Here is a 20,874-nt window from a genome sequence, read left to right on the forward strand (position 1 = left end):
GTTGAACTCCTGTATTAATACTGGGCTCTGCAGCTGTAGTGCTTGCCAGAAAAGAAAGCCCCTCTACTTTAGGTTTTGTAACATTCTCATGCATGGGTCTGTTCTCTCTCTCTCTGTTTGCATTAGGTTAAATGCTGCTGAAGTAGACAGGCCTAATTATGGCCTTTCATTCAAGATTAATATGAAGCCATTAGGCTGGTTTATGCAACCAGGTAGCTGAGCAATAGAAACATCTAAAAGAAGTATGAGGCAACGTTGGAGGCTGAAACCATGCAATCAGCGGGCTTTCATTGTGAAAAGGCTTGGGAAACAGAGCAGTGAGCGCTACCTTCATCCACTGACTTGAGACAAAACTCAGCAAAGAGGAGACAGGGGCTACCAAACCCACCAGCAGTCCAGCTGAGACCAGGGGCTGAGCCAAACAGAGGAGTTTGCCAATCCCAATGCCCTCATCGCTGCTGGTACTCAGCAAAAAAGCTCTAGAAGCTCTTTCCCAGTGACGTGGACAATTGCCCAACTCATTTCCAGCTTCTTCTCCAAGCAGAAATGCCTCAAAGAACCTTGGGTATTTTTCTAATGGCTGGACCAGGAAAGGGTAATGGCACAGCAATGCTTCTGGGAGCTCTCTCTCCCTATGCTCTAAAACATTGTTCTGCTTACTTTTGTAGCTGTGCAGTTAGGTGAGATGCAGGGAGAATTTCTTAGCAGTTAACTGGGTCTTCACTAACTTGGTTAATGCAATCCTAGCTATTTTGTAAAAGGAGGGATTAGATGACATGTGAGAGACAATAATTAAGAGAGAAAAATCAACTGAAGAAAAATCAAAGTTTGATTGTAAGGAAAGAACATAGATTTTCAAGAAAGAATTTAGGAATCAGAGCCTACAAGGTAAGAATGGTATTTTGAATAAATTATTGGTTTGAATATTAATATTTGCTAGCAAGCTATATTTAAACTGACTCTTTCATTGGTTTTAAGATAAATTTCTTTTAAAAACCCCAGCATGTCTTTTCTCTTGAAGCTTGGAGGAAAGAAGAGAGATGTACCCCCAAAGATGAACATACACAGCCACTTGAATTTTTCATGTGAACTGTACTTCCACTTCCAAGGGAGAAACACTGAAAAGAAGACACTGATATGGCAGGCATAGAGCAGATATTGCATACTGCTGCTGTGGGACCTTCCTGCCTTTCTAGGGCATGAAAGGACCTTTTGGAGAGAAATTTCTTTTGGGCAACACTGTCGATGAGTGTGAACAGGTTTTAACCATTTTGAAAGTGCAAAGGAATTTGTATACTTCTATACACCCAACAGGTACTTTTCATTTCCAATCACACTACTGTGGATGGACAACTACAACCGTTTTCAGGCAACCAGTCACTTCCTTTTAAGCTCAGATAGCAGAAAAGCACCAACCCTTATCCCTGCACATGTATCATTTTCATCAGGGCAGGGTGCAGAAGTGCCAGGTACTTTCCAAAGAGGCAGTCCCTATGTAGAATAGACATTCTTTGCTTAATACTGTCATGATTTCCAGCTTCTACTGCAAAAGACAGAACTTTCATTGTCAGGAGCTAGAGAAAGCACATGCACGCACACACACATTAGGCACTTTGTTTTATTTTGCAAAAAAAAAAAGTCTTTATATATAAACGATTTCATTCTCTCTCAAAACATTCTACAACTATACAGCTGTTTGCTCCATCATTTGCATAGGAAATACCACAATACAAAAATAAGGTAGGGGGGAGGCAAAAGAAGCAAAACAGCAACCAATTTCTGCATGTGTTTCCACGTATAAACATTTGAAGCCTTACAAAATTATTTACATCGTTTGTCAACTATTTACATTGAGAGCAACATTTCTAACTATAACAAACAAAACTATAATTTATCAAGTGTACATAAAATTGTCTTAAAAAAAGAAGAGTCTATCATATACCACAAATAAATAAAGACAAACAACAGCTTTAACAAAGCTAGGTTTTCCTGCAAGACCCTTTTTTTTTTGGTATTTTGATTGTCTATATTAGCCTTTGGTTGACAGCTTAATATTACGGCTTGTGAAGTTCAGACACTTCTTAGGTTTGTTTGGTTTTCTCCTGTTGTCTGGCCAAATCCTACTTGGTCTAACCTCATCTTTGGCCCTCCATTTATGATTTCAAGGCTGAGCACGGTGGATCAAAGTCGTTGTTAGCATAAAAGGGCACCATTTCACTGACTTCCGTGGAGTTTCAGCTACTTCTGTAAGCAGTAAATTTTTCCCTGCGTGTGTCAATCGGAGCAGTGGATAAACTAAACTGCACTGTAATTTAAAAAAAAATTACTGTATCCTTTACCTTCTAGTAAATTACATCCAATATCCACATGAAACTAGATCATACTGGTGCTGAACCAGCTTAATATGTCTATGTATGAAAACTGCATCCTAAATCCTTCTTTTTAAAGTGATACTAAGTTTAGCTTATGGTAAGAGGTTTAACATTCTGTGTTCATTTTAACTATCCCCGCTATTTCAGCTTCCAACATTAACTTTACAGTTCATTCTCTTTGTTTTGCCCTTTTACGCAATTTGAAAACAAACTCCTGCTTTGAATATTCAGTGCACACCATTGAGCTAACAGGTACAAAACATCTGACTAAATTGGTACTATTTTGAGAGGTATTTAAGTAACTTTTTTTTATAAATGTGCCAAGTTATCAAATGTAAAACAACTGTTTTTTTCAGATGTTTCTTAGAAAACTTTTGTATTAAACCTAAAAAGCTGATTTGCATATTTACAAAATCTTTGTCATAGCAAACATGCAACACACAGAACAAAATGCTTTGTTCTATGGCTGTTTATGAAATTTCCTATGTATTTTACATCCACAGAACGGCTTAACATTAAAAAAAACCCCACATGTACTTAAGTATGTCCAGTAAAAACCTGACAGATTACAGTTCATGGCTTTTCCACTGTGTGCATTCATCTGCATCCTCTCGTTAATTTGTTTACTAAACATTGTCACAATAATGACAGTGCTTTGGTCAAAACACTGCAAGAGGAAAAAAAAAAGTATAAAGCTGCAATGTGTTGAGATATAATACTTGTAAAGAGATGAAACCTGCTGACTAAAGCCATATACATCATGAAAGCAAACAAACGACTGAACACTCTGGTAATTGTGATACAGTGTCTTCCCTTTTTCAGCATAAATATACAAAATATACATTTCCAGTTCCTTTTGAGATCTCTTTTTAAGGGGATACACTCAAAAATTCAACTAATTTCAGTTGTATGTCGAGAGTCAATAGGAAATTGCATAGATACAGAAGAGCCTCCGCGACCAGTCCAGCTCCTAGTTCTGATGCCTCTTCATGTGGAGCGCCAGGTGGTCGGAGCGGGAGAAGCTGCGGTTGCAGACGGCGCACTGGAAGGGCTTTGCCCCCGTGTGCTTCCTGTAGTGGCGCGTCAGCTCGTCGGAGCGCGCGAACCTCCAGTCGCAGCCCTCCCACGTGCACTTGTAGGGCTTCTCACCTGGAACACAGCAGGCAGAAATGGAACCGTCAGCTGCCACTCCTCAGCAGAAAACTGACATAAGTCCGCACTGAATGGCACTGCTCTTCCATTACATATCCTCATTATTCACAGCTCTATGCATCAGGCCCCAAACTAACAGCCCCTTTGTTTTTTCAGCTCTTGAAAATGGCATTTAATTCCTCACTAAAACATACAAAACTTTCAAACATGCAAATTGGAGAGACCTATGGTACAGGAATGCAGAGTTAAAAAGCCTGCATGAGACCAAAACCTGCTCCTTTACACTCACCACAGCATGGGAGGGAGTAGGGGGAAAAAAAAGCAGCCTCGTGTGACAATCAAGACTGGTTTGTAACTTAAATTGCACCTTTCAAAAATGGGCAAGTTATACAGTGCTTTTTTAAGAGGTCTGAAATAGCAAAGAAGATTTCTATAAGGATTCTTTGCAGCATGCAGATCTGTTCAAGTGCTTCTGATGTGTGAAGAAAGGGGCACAGTGTGCTACAAACGCAACAGGGATAGTATTTCCTAAAATGTCACAAGCAATAAAAACTTGTGGTATCCTGCCTGGGGCTAGCTATAAATAGGAGAAAGCACCTCCAAGTTCAAAGCACCCATTTTCAGAATAAAATGTCTTTAATCAGGTGGTTAAATAGCCATATTTTAAGATGGCAAGTTCTTGCTGTCTTCAGTAGTCTATACTGACGCAGGAGGAACATGGCATCGCAAAACTTGCTGTGTTACAGCAGCAACTGGCCCAGGCACCTGAAATGTTCATGTTCATCCATTTTAGAACTAGAAACACAGTATTTTAAGCATGCCTACAATTTACAGGTGTTTGTTGAAACGGGGGAAATATGGAGTCACAAAGCCATGATGACTTCTGTGTGAAATCAGAATTTTACACAGGTATGCACACCTGCCTAGGAGCTTGTGTGGGCATGACATCACCACACAAGCAAGCTTCATATAAATAAAGAGGTTAATGTTCTTCATATAAATAAAGAGGTTAATGTTTGATGTTGTTTGACAAAAACACCTTGGAGTTGGGAGAGTGAATTGCTATCTATATTATTTTGTATTAATTTGACTTGTTTGTCAAGAAGATAAAGAAAACGAGCATATCAAAGCACTTGGCAGTAGCTTCATTTGGAACAGAAACTGACCAAAGCTGAGCTTTTCAAACATTTCTTTCTAATCCATCTTATATATCTTCTACATCCCCACTGGTCCCAAACCTTTGCACTGACAGCTCAATCCTACTGCAGAGTGAAGTGCCTCCTACTTTTCCCTGTTTCCCTATCACACACGCACATAGAAGAAAGAGAGGGGCCAGTATCCTGCAATCAGAGTGCTTATTCTGCATCAGTTATGCAGGCAACATCACCTGAGAAGCTCCAAACCATTACTTCAAAGGCACTTATTTATCATGCAGATGAAATTATGAAACTGCTTTTGTCTGGGACTTTCTACTGCTTTGTCTGATCAGTTAGAAAGTTTTCATCTACTACTGAGTGCGGAACTAGCCCTTTGCTCATAATGGGGATGTGACTTTGTACTGGCAGGTGTTGCCACAACTAGAACTAGACCTCTTCAAGAAAAACTAACCACCCACCCAACCAACAATCTCTTTGCATCAACAACAGCTGGGATTTATTGAAGTCATGGCGGAAACATAACATTCCTTAAGAAAGACAAGAGCCTGGCACCAACTCTCACAGAATTTGTAATTATTTGGTGTATCACAAATCAGAACAGAAATCATCACAGATTTCTGTCACAGCTGAATTTACTCAGAGTAAACTCTGATGCTGATTGAAGACAGGAATGATCTATCATACAGGGTTCTTTTTTGCTCCGTGCAACAATACTGTAGGCTAAAATACAAATTTAATTCAAACACCGTGTGTAAGCTTTTCTAACACCAATGAATCCAGCTGAGAACACATTTATCTTCACAGTAGAACAACAGGAAAGGTCCCTATTCAGTGAGGGATCTTTTGCACTATATAGATGATCCTCAATGTATTTTAATTGGGTTAACAATGTATTTTAATTAAGAGGCTGTAAAAGCCTGTGTTGCTGATCCAAAGGCACAGTACCAGGGAGATGATCTCTGAACACTTTGTGTTAAAGCACATGTGAACACACAGCGGTTACACAGAAGTATTACTCCTGTATTTGAAATGTCTTAATTTAGAGACAGTGTATTTATTTTCCTCCTTTCTTTCTCCTTTTCTCCCTGTTTCCTTTAAATTCTTCTTTAAAAGAATTTAAAGGAAACAGGGAGAAAAACTGCCACATTATACTTGACGCTGAACTCACAGTTCAGCTGCGAGCCTGACACCCTTGCTGTCCAGGGAGAGCATACACAGTCAGGCCTCCATCTACTCCAAATGCTTCTTCTTGTGTTTTGCAGAATTATACAAGGAATGACAGGGAAGGTAAAGAGGACAGGAAAACAGCACTAGTTAACAAAAGCCTAGGAATATCCAGACCAGACTGGAATGGGGACCTGGAGAGTAAGATCTGTTTCCAAGTCTGGCACTGAGGAGGTATGAAATACACACAGCTTTCACTGAGTGTCGGGCTACGCTGCACTGTAAAAGCAGTCTCAAAGCTGTCCTGTGTAGGTGACACCTGACCCTGCCAGAGTCCAAACAGCAACAAAAAAAGCTGTCCCCTGTTAAAACCTTTCCTAACATGCGAGCAGTGTCAGCAGGTGTTGTGAGGGCTCCTGGCAGAGGAAGTGCCGGCGTGCCGGCAGTCTGGGCAGCAGCGAGCCCTGTGCCCTGCTGAGTGCCACAGCCTCCCCGGCAATCCCTGTGCCCTGCTGGGTGCCACAGCCTCCCAGGCAGTGCTGAGTCCCGTGCCAGGACCCCCATCAAACCCCAGGGCACTCAGCCTTGCAGAGACGCTGTTGAGCAGCTCACCACACTGTCATGGTGACACCACTGCCTGCCACAGCCACGAATCATCCTGGACAACAGCGTAGCTCCGGGAAAAGCTCAGGCAGTGCCATGCAGAACAGCACCACTCCTCCTTGCTGGCAGACTGCTGCAGACCTGAGCTAAACCAAGCGCTGCTCCGGGGATGAGCACAGGAACAAGCTGGTGCCTCACTCAGATTGTTTTAATAGTGTTACTTTTATGTACTGGAAATTAAAGCCAGAACGCTGCTTTTAACCCCTGCTTTGGCCAACAGTGAGAACTGGAAAATATATTTTTAGTGCCAGTGTAGAGGCCCGGATTATTTTGAATAAATCCTAGGGGTAAAATACTGAATATCTATGTTTGTAATGCTAGTTTCCGTTGGAAAGTTTTATTTAAGAACTGAATCAATTTCAAATGTTTTCCTTTTGGGCAAGGAGGAAGGGGGGTAAAAAAAAGTAGGTGGAGATTAATTTTCACTCCTTTAGAGCAAGCAGAAGAACAACTAGCTGGTAGTGTTTTCTCTCTCTCAACCTATACACATGCTTTTTGTCATTTAGCAGAACTAAGAATTTGGTTTTAAGTTCCTGCAAGCAAGGGGAAAACAGTCTCACATATTTTTCTGAAGTGACACTTCTTTGCTGCCTTGACTTTGAAGGTCAGAGAAATCTGGGTTGAAGACTTAACTTTTAAAAAAATCAGGTATACACAACAAGGGACACTGAACTCTTTATCCACTGTTTTCGTTGGCTACATAGTAATGTAAAATTTGTTTACTTTAATGATTGTGCGAAATACAGTAGCTGTAAAGTTTCAGAAGTATTTGGTTTTCCTCCAGCAATTTAGGGCTTCTATAGGGTGTTAAACCAAGAATGCCACTGGTCATCAAACACGAGCGCAGTACAGCTCAGTTACTGGAACACGATCGTGGTATCAAACAGATATTTCACTGTAAAAGCAAGAAAACAGCTAACTCCTCCACTTCAGGGGAGCTTCCACGGGATTTGTTAGAATGTCAACACTGTTCAACTAAAACACCATGGAGGAAGCTGGTACCGATTTCCAGCCAAATAGCACACTCCAACCCTTTCTTCCCAAGCCAGAAATATTATACACAGCACTTCTGGGAAACAGAACTGCTTTCCTTTAAATTATACTTCAACAGGATAGGGATTTCATAAGTTTAATTGGATTTCTGCTCAACCTCCTTCCAGTATCAATGGTTTAAAATATTTTGCTAGGCTTGTACATCACAAAATATATTTTTAAGTTCTTGAGCTCTTAATATGCATCCATTCTCCAGTTTAAAAAACATACATTTGTGGAACATGAGAATGAGACTTTTATTTGAGCACAGAAATTTTAAGCCCTAATGTTTAGATTGGAAGGTCTTTTAAAGAAAGCACGCAGCAAGAGATAAGGCAGTTTAACCTGAAAGGAGACTATTTTGCTTCCAAAGTGTCTATTTGTTACAAAAAAAATTATTCATAATGCTGTGAGATTACACGGACGTTAAAAAGACCTTTTGATGTTCACATATAACATGCTACACTAGCCAGCCACTTCAACAGATAAAATCTCCCCCAGCAGATCCCATGGTTCGGGTTTCTTATCAATACCACAGGAGAGTGGTCTGGACCAGTAAAGTACATACACTCTTCTCCCTTTAACTTATCTTCTGATTCAGTTGCGTCAAAACGCACCAATGGCTTTCCTAACATTTAATTCTAGTTGCTGGCAGTGACCCTCGTGGCAATGATCATTTGGTTAAGGCACAGTGCCACCCATGGCGGGGGAGAGACGGTCATTTTGAAGACACCCTCTATCTTCAACACACAGCCTCTGCTCAAGAACATGATCTGTTTAAAATTGTTTGGAAAAAACAAGTCACTGACAGACTCTGTTATTGATGAATCTCCCCATTAACAAGAAAATAAGCTTCCTTGTTTCACCAAAGAGTTGTATGACTTTATTTCTTTTATTTCTGCAATTTACTGCCAGGACAGCTTTCTTTAAAAAAAAAAGTTGTAAACAGCAAGGGTTGGATTTTCAAAACTAAAGTTAGGTAACTCTACTGGTATGCAGAAATCCAAATACAGATATTACACCAGCCAATGCTGCAACTTCACTTGTTTCCTATCAGAAATTTCTGTGAAAGCAGCGACTTTGGAGCTTCCCTAAGGAATAACAAATAGTACACTTTTCAGAGACTCCAAAATCATAACACCTAATTACAGTTCATAAGGATATAGAAGTATAAAGACAGCCCCTCTGCCTCCAGTCTTGCAATCATTTTAATATTACTTGTACTTATTACGGAACAATTTCTAGCAGCAAGTGGTTGGCCCTAAAAAATATTCAGGTAGGTGTGGTAAAATTATGTCAGGCAAAGCAGAAGTTTCTGTACCAAAACTGCACCAGTTATAAGCACAACCTTTATCATGTTCAGCTTTAAAACAGATTATTAGAAAGATTTATGTTGTCTCAAAGATTTCTGGTGCATTGGTTTTCAAATTTTTCACATGTTAACACCTGTTGTCTTAATTTCCTGCAATGCTATAGCCTCAAATTTGAGAAAAAATAAGAACAAATAAAATGTTTTTTCTGTTTTGAAATAGTGTTTCCCTAGCTAACAGCACCATAGTTTTAAACTCTGACCGGGTTACTGGGGTGTATGCCTGCAAGCATTCAACAGTTTTTTGCTCCCAATATTTACCTAAAATCAGATCTTCTTTCTCTTGTTGACTAAGTGCTAAGTGCTGTAGTCATCATTAAAAGCAGCTTCTAGGTTTGGTTTTGGGTTTTTTTTTTTTTGAGAAAGAACAAAAAGCTGGATTTTCAAAATAAGTAATCCCTCAGGTGTTTAACGATCTTTAGTGCACTAAAATTCTCAGTTGTCCAAGATGGAGATGGATGAGAGGACTGATAGCAAGCCAGGTACATTCAGCTTAGTCTGTGTGTGACAAAACAAACGTAGTCCTTGAAACATCCATCCACAAATGGTATGAATGAGCAACATATGCAGCACACTTCTAAATGCAATAAGGTCTGTGCCTGCTATAGCAGTGGCTAAAGGGGTATTATTAAATACTACTTCACCATGAAACAGAATTTTAAGGAATTTTGTAACAGAGAGCTTTGAGCTCAGCACAAAGTCCGGTCACTGATAAATGAAGCATGAACAGGAATAAAAGATAACTCACTGGTGATCAAAGAGGACAGCCAAAGGAATTCACTGTCTGACTGCAGAGGTGCAGAAGGCATTACCTTCTCAGCACTCCCACCAGTGCTAGAAGCACACTTATTTTGCTAAGTGTTGTCTTATGCTGTTCAAGGATTAGTGGGGAATCTTGACTGCCCTGTGCAATGGTTTATTTTCTTTCTGGTATAACATTCTGTCTTAACAGAGGTGGTCTCTCTTCAAGGAGATATGCAAACACAGAGGAAAGGAATTTTTTAAGTAGGTTTATAAGAAATCCAAGCCATTTGGGGTGCGTGGCTGTGTCTACACATCCTGTGCTGAAGAACACATTTCCACACCTATGCCTGTGGTACAAGAACTGCTCTTTAGCTCTCTCACCAATAACACTGGCTTTTGTACAGTCAGATAAGAGGCGCTCTTAAAATGGAATTTATTAAATGCATACTCTAAACTTCCAGATTTCCATCTACTGTATGCACACGTACACCAAAAGAAAAAAAAAGCAATACATTAAAGGTATTTTAACTCAAAGCAAAGCACTGTACACTCGCCAAAATCAAAGGTTTTAATATGTCCTTAATCAGAGTTGTTAAGAGATCTCTGAATATAAATAATGCAGCCTGACAGGACAGGAATGCTGCTACCAAGATACTCAGACTAAACTAGGACATTACTTAAATGTTTCTAATCTTTCACCAATGGGAGGTGCAGGTCATCTAACAAACAACAAGCAACACACTACCCTGGCTGGAACTGGGAGTCAGTCGTCCCAGTCAAGTCCCAGAAAATAATTACAATAAGGAATGTCTGATCAAATAATGGAAAGTTTTAATCACTGGCAATTGCTGTGAATCTTGGGACTATTAGCCTATGTAGGGCGGTCTCAAACTGAACTATATTTAAAGCTGGTCTCTTAGGTCAACAGTTTCCTTATCAAGAATCAAATATCCTGGAACTGAAGTTTAATCCTCTCAGGGAGCAATTGACAGAAACAACAGTTTTTTTAAGCTGTCATGCTTAGAGGGACTTTCTAGGCTTTTAATCAAAAAGAAAATATTAGGCTTTTCTTTTCAGTATCTAAAATCTAACTGGAATACCCTCACCTGACACCCTGGAATTTAATTCCTGCTTCATAGAAATTTTATGGTGGATACCAGTGAGAATGATCAGTAACGTTTAAATAAAATTTAGGTTTATGCTGCTAACATTTCAACCTCTTTTGAGCAACACATTCAAACACTTCCCATTTTGCTTATGACTGCAGATAAAGAACCAGATCAATTATTCCCAAGGCCAATCATTCATGAAGTGTTTGAAAAAAATGCATTATTTTCCCTTAAACTGTGGTTTGCACAGGAAAATAATGTACTTCCATTTCTCACACGGGCAACTAATGGATTTAGCAGAATTCATAAATAAAAGATACTAACATACCCTTCAGCAGTGTCTAGCAACACTGCACTTTAATGCACTTTGTCAACAGTTTTCTTTAACTCTCTTCCACTTTTCCTTATGGTCTCTATCAATGATGGCATTTACTGACAGCTCCTTAAAATGTAATCTATGCAACTCACCCATTTAACAGGTCAAAGAAGCTGGATCTTCACAGAAGTATTACTTAATTGCTGTTTTCATGATTTCAGGATAAGGCTTGCTATGGCTGCAACCATGAGCAAGGCAGAGTCTTTTGGGGCCTCCATTCCTCATTTGCACACCATGAGCAAAATCCCTCACCAAAGTCTTGGTATGATTTGAATTCATTTGTGCCTTTCTTCCAGCAGGAGCCCAACTACTGCTTGTCTTCCCTTCCGAACCAGGCTTCCCTTCCTGAATTCCTGGGCAAATGACAGCACCCTGAACAAGTGTCCCTACACAGATATGGTGAACTGAGAGCACCAGGTACCAGGGACTGCTGAAGTCTACTGCTTAGAACTGGTTCTAATCCTGATGAACCATTGGTCTAATTCTGGATCTACTGAGGCAGAGATCTAAAATAAAATAAAACGTTTAACACCTTGACAAACCGCACAACTCAGCAGCTGTTCTGTGCCTATATAAACATTTGAAATAACCAGGGACAGTGGAAGTATTTTGAGTGTATCTCATTAGGGAAATGCCATTTCTCTTGAGTTATCTCGGCTTCCACTTCCCATCACCAAATACAAGCTAGATCTATAGATAGAGATGAAATAGTTCTGCAGTTAATGCTAGAAACTATTAATGGCAAGCCCACCATGTGACTAGAGAACATGCCTGTACAAAGCCTCTGTATACGGAAAACCAGTATGCAGCTGGAAAATGTCCTCAATGTGCGTGCCTTCATGTGTTCAAAACAATCACAGATTTTCCTCTTAAAAACATACATGATTCTGAAGCGTGCAGCTGCTCACAGAAATAATTAACCTCCCCACCGACCCTGTAGCCAGCTGTTCTGCAGCATTGCAGGTAGTGTACAGGCATGGTACTCCAGGTACCTGCACAGCCAACAGTCAACATCCACAATCCAAATGTTTGGCATACAAAGAAATCTAAAAGGATACGTTGTAGGACCGCTGTTTCTAAATGATTACATGATATGGATATGTGTATATACTTGGATGGCAGAAGAACTGAATGGAGTTATCTGCAATAGGCAAGTAAGTGCTTTTCCCGGAGATTGGGCACACATTTCAGTTTGGACAAACAGCTGTTATGCCAGAGCTTTCAGGTGGCTTTGCTGCTGAACAGCCTGCGATAAATGCACAACCTCCTCACACATGAGATACTGCAGGTGCACAACACCGGGTACGAAACAAAACTTGTTCCATGAGGAACAGGTAACATTATTTTAAAAGAAACTATCTGCTTCAAAAGGTCAAAAATTCCACCTGTTTTGAAAGATTTTCTAATAGGTACTTTAAAATATTGACTACCATTTTACCTCTTTCAGAAGTAACAAACATCAAATTCAGGTATCATATTGAAGTGTTTTAAGGTACTAAAATGTACCACACACCTGCTCCAGAACTGCATGGCAATGTTCTGTATCTTTTCAACACTCAAACTTTTGTTCATATTCTGTTTTGGGGTTGCCAGTTTACCAGCTAAAATTTATTTCATCATGAACAAATGGTAAAGCATTAGATTGGGAAAGAAAAATGTGTGCCTGCTTCAGCAACAGGTACAAACCCATAACCCTATCTTGGCTCTTAGCAGGAATACTGGATTCCAGATCAACAGCAAGAGTCCAGTGTAACTACACTAAATCAGCATAACTATATCACTTTATACTACCTGACCTGGTGTAAGATAAACAGCTTGGGAACACCTAAGAAGAAAAAGATATGGGATTTTCCTCTTGCCTGTTCCCTATAGTTTTTTTAGATGTAATTTACAAAATCTGACAGTATGTTCATATCTGAACTAAGAAAAAATATACTACAGCCTACATTCCATCCATCAAAAGTAACATTTCCCCTTAGGTTTGTTCTCAAAGATCATCTACTAAACCCAGGGAAAGACTTTCAGAAGAGAAAGGCTGCTAAATAAATACTGTGAAAAGGCTGAGATTTTCCAATACAAAGGGAAAACCATGAGGTCTGTCTTGACTTTTAATGGCAGACAAACTTTGCTGCAGGCTCTTTTATTTTAAGATGACAGATTACTGAGAAGGGTGGGGACTGGAAGGGATGAGAGAGAGACTGCAGCCAATTTTAAAAGGTATTGTTAAGAAACTAAGAATAAGGAGAGAACAACTTCAGTGGTCCATGATTACTAAAGAACGGGTTTAGCCAGATAAACAGGTCTGCTATCCCTGAAGGGATTTGAAAGAATATCACACACAACTTTATTAAAACAGCTTACGTGACATTTGCTTTAGATTTTGAAGGTAAAAGCTTCACACAAAGTCCTTTAAATTTTTTTTAAAACTGAAAAATCAAAACTTATTAGTGCTGTATGAATTCACAGTTCTGGGGGGATGGGATACACAGAGGCACATCCCCTAATTTAGCCCTCGGCATCGATCTCGGCGGAGATCAATTGCAGGATTCCCTTGCCCTCTTAGGGAAGGCTGAGCAACTTCACAGATTTCCCTGAGTTTGCACCCTTTTACTTTAGCATTCCTTAATCGATCCAACATTAAGTCAGAGATCTGGCTCTTGAAACACATTTCAATCATATGTTAAGGCAGAGATCAGAATCGCTGCTGGAAATCTTCAAGTATGAAGTGAATATTCAGGAGAGTTAAACTAATCCAAACTCTGAAATACTGCAGGTAACAGGATACAGACTCACATTCTTGCATGTAATGCACGCTTTAGACAGTTTATCCCTTCATTCACCTCCCCAGAAGACCCTTTGTATTACAGACCTGCTTAAGTTCACTAGATTTTTATCTAAAACAACATTCTTGTTTCCATGAATACATCAGCTCCTCTGACCTTTGCACGTTTTATCCACATTTCTAGGTAAAAAAGTGAAGGCAACAATAAACATTAGTGACCCTAAGCAATACACGCTAGCCATGAGGTATGTATTTCTATGCATACAAGAACTAACTTTGTAAACCCTGAAGTCATTACCACTCAAGGCACAGAAAAAGATAGAAATGTATTTAAAAAAGGAAAAGCATTCATTTCAAATGCTGACTATGTAGTGTTAATGTTTAGACTAAAGCTTTGCTTTTATCTCTCTTCCTAGTTATTTTATAATAGCAATCAAGATATTTAAAACCGGTATTTAGTTCCTGGCTGAAGTGCGCAAGTGGAAATCATACACTTAAATTTACAGATTATTTATTAAACTGGGATTCTATGACACTACTCAGATTTACAGCCTCATGAAAATATTCCTTTCTTACTAAACTTAGCACTAGCAAGTGATTGTATATTAAGAATACTTTTAACAGCGTTGGTGCTTAGCCTGTCACTAATGCAAAATGATAATTTTCTACACCTGCTTTTAATTTTTCACTGTACAACACAGGTAACTTTCATTTCTGAAAACAAGATTTCCTTAGTAACACTTAGCATGGACATAACTTCTTTACAACCATCTAACAATCCATTTATAATAGCTGCTGAACAGAAGGCCTTGTTTTCATAGAGATAGTGAAACATTTTGTTAGACCATAGCTCCGGACAAGTTTTGATTTAAGCTTAGGTGAAAACTCACTCCTTGAACGGCACAGTCCGCTTCAATAACAAAGTTGCTTGAACTGTGACTCGTGTTTTGCTCTGATTCTAAACCCATGCATAAAAGAACCAGGGTTCACACTCACTTCTAAAAACAGGAGTCACAATCCTTTCATTTCATTTCTTTACAAAATCAGTCATGGGCTTTTCACCAATTTAGCATGAGTGGCTCTGTACCAAGATCCCAGCAAAGAACTGTCCTTAACAGTTTCAGGCGTGCTGGTGGTGAGCTACGTGTTTGTTTTTCCTTCTCTCCCTCTCTCCTTCTCCCCCCTGCCACATCAGGTGAACACTTGGGAAGAGCATCTGGGACAGTTCCACCTCCCAGCCACTGTCCTCAGCATTCTCAGCTCCTGTGCCCACACAACCAACACCGTCCCCAGCTCCGCTCCTCGCGGGTCCAGGAACAGGGGCGGCCTCTGTAGCTGCAAGCAGAGTTGATCAGGGTGCAAAAAAACAACTGTGACACACTGACACTTTTAATTTTCTTCATTTTGATGTCTTTTCCAGACAAAATGAAAAATTAAAAAATTTGAAGTTATGTCCTTTTTTAAAAAAAATAAACACGGAGAACCACTTGTCTTTCATAAAAATAATAAAGCCCACTTAATGCCAAGTACAAAGTAAATGGACATATCTTGGGAGTTTTCATGACATTTGTGAAAAATTCTAAGATTAAATAATCTTAAAAGGTCAGAAAGAAAGCCCAAGCCAGAAAATTCTATCTACTCAGATAGATCTTCAAAAGTAGAACATCTTTACTATGTTTAATTCACTAGTCAGGGAGGAAAAAAGATTTTTTTTAACACTTCAATGGCATTTTAGACCGAAAAGGAAAGTTTCCATCTACTTTGTTGTCAGCTATTTTGAGTTCCACCGAGGTTTAACAAAACTGCATTAATAAAACAAATTTTACTTCTCACTGATCAATCCTCCAGTATTTTGTAGCTGACCTGCCAGTCTGTCCACACCACTCTAGAGAAAGCAGGCAGACCCAGCGTTCCTGCTTTGTCAGAAACCGCGTCAGCCACGGACGGACGAGAGACAGCGAAAGAGCGAGTGCATACATACCTGTGTGAGTTCTCAGGTGCGCTTTTAAGTGAGACGACTTTGTATAAACTTTTGTGCAGCCTAAACAAACAAACAAACAAACAAAACAACAAAAAAAGCAAAGAGGCTTCAGTAGAGAGAAAACACTCTACACTATGTTTAAACTTCCTCATTCAGTGCTGGGGTACTATCTGTACACATTTAAGTTTACTACTTTTTGGCAAAACCTTTGCCATTTAGAAGTAAAATTCTATATAGAATGCTCCTAGAGATATGTTGCTTGACACAGAAAAGAGAAAAACATGTATGTTTCTGGTTGACTTACTGCTTTGTAATGTAGTATATAGGCCAATGGCTGCTACAATCTATGTACACTAACACCTGCTATGTAAGTCAACAACTTAGCAGGGAGGATTATTTGATTATTTTTTTTTTAATTTCCAAGAGGACCTGATCAAGCCAGACTCCATGTCATTGTCACCCAAGGCTCAACACATGTCTTTCACTGGGCATTTATTGTAAGGCACACCGAATGGGTGATATGGCACCCAGAGCTGGAAAAGGAGGAGCAGCAATTTCCCTCTGCGCTTACAGCGGGTGTGCACACCCTGTGTCTGGGATCACGTACATGGCAGCACACTTCACAGTCAGATCCCTCTCCCCCTCCAGTGCAGAAGGCAATCCATCTGCAGACAATTTTCAGAGATGGTTTTAATGGATTTATGAGGGCAGTTGAATCTCCTGCTCATAACAGGGAAGAATGGCTGTGGCCTTGGCTACCAGGAGCTGAAATTACTCTTGCAGTGCCAGAAAATTCAAACAGAGTTGTACCGCACTGGACAAACTGAGCCTCTGCTCCATCATGAATACTGGACAGTGACACTGATCTACACTAGCAAAGCCCAAAATTTTTATTTTTTTATTTTCTACAGAGTGTCTATTTTGTAACATGGTAAAATGAACTCAAGAGAATGGCAAATGACATGAAGAATACCAATTATTTAATGAATGTGAGAGTCTCCCACTCAAAACAACCAGGAAGACAAATTCTACTTGGACAAAGAACTATTTGGCTCTCCCTAGGTGTAGACCACAGCTAAAGAAAACCACTTATACCTCATCCATTATTATTCACACTTTATTTTATTGCAAGAGCTGGGATTTTCTGGCACAGATTGCTTACCTGGGTAGTCACAGTAGTGGATACGTCTTTTCTCCAAATCTGGGTTACTTCTCCTGTTGTATCTGACAGGTTGGATGTTCTGGGGGGTTATGGGCAGAGTTGCTGGTAAATTTGGGTTGTGAATTGCCAGCTTGGAAGCTATAGTTGCGGCATATGATGGAGGAGGGGTTAAATTCTGCAGCATCTCTGCTTGTCTGTCTGGGCTTCCAGGCTCTGAGCTTGGGGGTGAAGGAGGGAAGTAAGTGGCCTGCTGCTGCAGAAACTGGTTTGGCATGGTGTAGGTGCAGGGGGGGATGCCCTGGAACTGTTTCATTGCAGTCTGTGGAACAGCCGAGGAGAGCGTGTTAAGGCCCGCCATGGCTGAGGGCATGGAGACATTGCTGAGGGAGTCCATCACGGCCGCCTGGGGAGTGGTGCTGGGCATGTCTAAATCCGGCGAGCTCAAGAGCTGATACAACTGGCCTTGCTGGGGCGTGATGGAAAGATGGACATCTGGAGTAGGAAGCTCCTGCTTGATGAAAATGTTGTTCACGTCAGGGGTTTGGTGGGAGCTGAAGATGCTGGTAAATTCTGGGAGGGCCTGAGTGGGAGCAGGGGCAGGGGCAGTAGTTTCATTCTGGTGACCGAAGATGGTGACTGAAGACGGTTCTGTCTTGATGTGGGTTACACAGGGTCGCTGAGATTTGTACAAGCCAGTTCTCAGGTGGCTGATGTCGGGCAGGAAGACGTTCATGTTGATGCTGTAAGGCAACCCTTCGCTGTCGGTGAAAAACTGGTCTACAACCGAGGCACTGTCTCTTCTGTATTTCTTATGTTCAGGGATGACGGGAACGGGCGGGAGCTGAGGTGCCAGGTATTTCTCCATTTCACATCTTGTCTACAAAGACAAAACAGACCATAATCCACATGATTTGTTACCAGCTAAGAAAGATGATGGCATCTAAGTCATGTGAGGCTTTACAAATAAAAGGCAATACTGTTCATCCAGCCACAAGACAGCTACAGAGGAAGTTATGAATGCTCACACTAATGAAAACCTGCTTGATTTTACAATCAGTACGCTGATCAACATCATCAAGGACAAGGAGATAAAGTCACAGTACAAAGCGTTCACACATTAAGACAGATCTGATGTTTCAGCATACACAAACTTTTCATCTTTTATGCCTAAAAGACAGTGCGAGGCGCAGAAGTGACAGGCGCTGTGCCTAATCTGCAGATCTCCTGCTCTGGAATTCACTGCTCGAGCAGGGTGACTGCCTATCTGTTTCACCGCTTCTCTTTGAAATGCTAACTGTAAAAGCCACATCCTCAGCTGACTATCTGAATACTAATACTTCAAATAATGTTTATATATATCTATATAAAGCATACTTCCATGATTTTTCATCCCTAGAAGAACGGGATTTAATTAGAAATACAACACCAAAGTGTGAAGTTATTAATAATATTGAATAAAAAGGAGACGGGTTGACTACATCAGTATTCTTTGTGTAAAGTGTCTCCAGGACTTCACTCAAACCAATAATAATCTATGCAGTGTGTAATTGTCTAATAGCGTGATAAACATGTCCCTATCCATGCCTCGGTTCTCGGAGAGCTCTTTAATTACTGGAAAATCACCCTCTTAGCACGGTAGTGCGAGGGAATCCGTGGGTGGCTGGAGCCCTATACATTACTGGTGTACAGTCATCGGCAAAACATTTACCATGCAGTCTTCAGTGGGCAAATGCTACATTCCCCCCTGCCCTGTCAAGAGAGTGCTCATACCAGAGCCGTTTAGCACCCCGCAAGCGAAAGCAGCTGACAAACAACAACTCTGTCCGAAAGTGGATTTTAGGACCTTTCTTCAAAGACCCCCGGTAAACACCACAAACAAACACAGCCGCCTTCCCGTCCCTTTGATCTGGATCTGCCTCGACATGTCAGGCTACTTTTTCCAGCTCTTGTTTACGAGTCGAGGGCAGCTCACTTTGAAGACGGGGACTTATTTACTCCTTAGGGAAGACACCACCAAAAGGCAGCGCCCGACAGAGCGCTGCCCGGCACCGGGGTTCCCTCTCCGCCGACCGGGGCAACGCCGGTGCCTCGCAGGGCGCGGGGAACCGCCCCTGGAGCGGGCACCGTCCGCGGGCTGGAGCCCGGCTGCGGTCGACACCTTCCCGCTTTTAGCTCCTCCAGCTGTTTGCCTGCGGATCCGCTCTCTAACAGCCTCCTGGGACAGGCACAAAGTCCTGGGAAGTCTCCCGTTGCCAGCGAGTCGTGTGCTCTCCCCCCCCCCCCCCGAACATGACTCCTTGCGTGGGCGAGGAGGACAGGCGGCCGCTCTAATTCTGCCGCCGGGCAAGTGCGAAGGCAGCAGCTGTAGCTTTCAACACACTGGCGGGGGCAGCCCGGCTCCCCCCGCCTCGCCGGGACGGCCCCGGCCGCCTCGCCGCGCTCCGCCGGCGGGAACACGGGAGCGCTCCCGCTCCGCACGGGCGGGATGGGCGGCGTGGCCGCTCCCCTCACACACACACGAGCCCATACGCACACACACGCTGCCGCCACAGCCCCGCTGCTCAGTGTCCGCCGCCCTCGCCCCGCAGCCCGGCCCCACCCAGTCCCGCCCGCTCCGCTGCGGCCGCTCCGGCCGGGGCCAGGCGCGGCTGCGGGGCTGCGCGGGCACCGAGTGCCCACCGGCGGCTGTGAGCGCTGCTCCTGCCTACCTGCACCATCTCCTCTGCCGGCAGGTTCGCGCCGCCGCCCCCCGGGTGCTGCTGCTGCTGCGGCGGCGGCGGCGGCTGCTGCTGCTTCAGGTCCTCTCCGGGGAAGATCGCTGCCTCCCGGGCCCCCAGCACGGGCTTCAGCTGCGCGAACACCGGCTCATCGGGCTGCTGCACGGGCCCCAGGCGGGCGGTCATGGTCAGCACCCTGGTGGCCATGGGGCTGGCGGCGGGCGCGGCGCGGACGGGCTGCCCGCCCCGGCGCAGGGCGAGGGACCCGCGGGCGGCTCCGGGCGGGCGGGCGGGCGGTGGCTGCTCGTGCGCTCACTGCCCAGGAGCACCAGCCCAGAGCGCATCCACTCCGCTATCGTCAGTGCCTCCGCCTGTACCTGGCCGCGGGTATCTACCCGGTGACACACGCCCGCCTCTATTTCACCCTACTCCACCCCCGGCCCCCCCTATCCCCACCCAGCCCAGAGAGGGGCCGGCCCTGCCGCCCGCCCTGCCTACGGGGAGCGCGGGCAGCTCCTCCCGCCGCCCGGTCCGGCCCGGCCCGGCCCGGCCCGCTTCGGCCCTGCCCCGCTGCGGCGGTGATGGCGGAGCGGTGCCGGTGCCGATCCCGGTGCCGGCTCCGGCAGGGCGGTACCGGCCGGGCAGCAGCCGGGGAGCGGTGCCCGGCGCGGTCCCCGGAAAGGAGCGGCCGGCGCGGCGCTCGTCCCGGAGTGGAAGCGGATTTTCAGCAAGTGCGGCGCTCCGCCGAGGCTTCTCTCGTGCTTGTACTATTATTTATAGTCTTGTAAAGAAGCGCTGCTAATGTGGGCATTTTAAAACAACTGTCTTGTCCTACCTTTCATCTTCAAAAGGGTTTTAAAGGCAGTCGTTCAGATTTATTATTTTTTGTCCTGAAGGCAACTCGTACTCGAAACCTGCTGCTAATAATTATCAGCCCGGCAGTACACATCCACCCGCCCCCTCCCCACCCCGTACATTCTGAAAATGAAGTTTTCCAGCATTTTAGAGAAATAGCGCAGAGCACGAGGAAGACGGGTAGAGGAAAAGAGGTAGAGACGATTGAACCTTCTCTTTGCCCCCCTCCTCCCCCCCAC

The 20,874-nt window shown here is 43.0% G+C and overlaps 1 protein-coding gene across 1 annotated transcript; it reads right to left on the reverse strand.

The window, feature by feature from the left end:
• Positions 1-1,579: 1,579 nt before the first annotated feature.
• On the reverse strand, positions 1,580-20,209 carry KLF5 (Kruppel like factor 5). Its single transcript, XM_030950445.1, has 4 exons — positions 19,772-20,209; positions 17,064-17,940; positions 15,902-15,961; positions 1,580-3,521 (listed from the first exon to the last, which is right to left on the reverse strand). Exons 1-4 carry the CDS (start codon positions 19,985-19,987, stop codon positions 3,343-3,345), a joined length of 1,332 nt encoding a protein of 443 aa, XP_030806305.1. The 5' UTR covers positions 19,988-20,209; the 3' UTR covers positions 1,580-3,342.
• Between the last annotated feature and the right edge of the window lie 665 nt (positions 20,210-20,874).

The sequence above is a fragment of the Camarhynchus parvulus genome, chromosome 1 (assembly GCF_901933205.1).
Source record: "Camarhynchus parvulus chromosome 1, STF_HiC, whole genome shotgun sequence".
NCBI classification, from domain to species: Eukaryota; Metazoa; Chordata; class Aves; order Passeriformes; family Thraupidae; genus Camarhynchus; species Camarhynchus parvulus.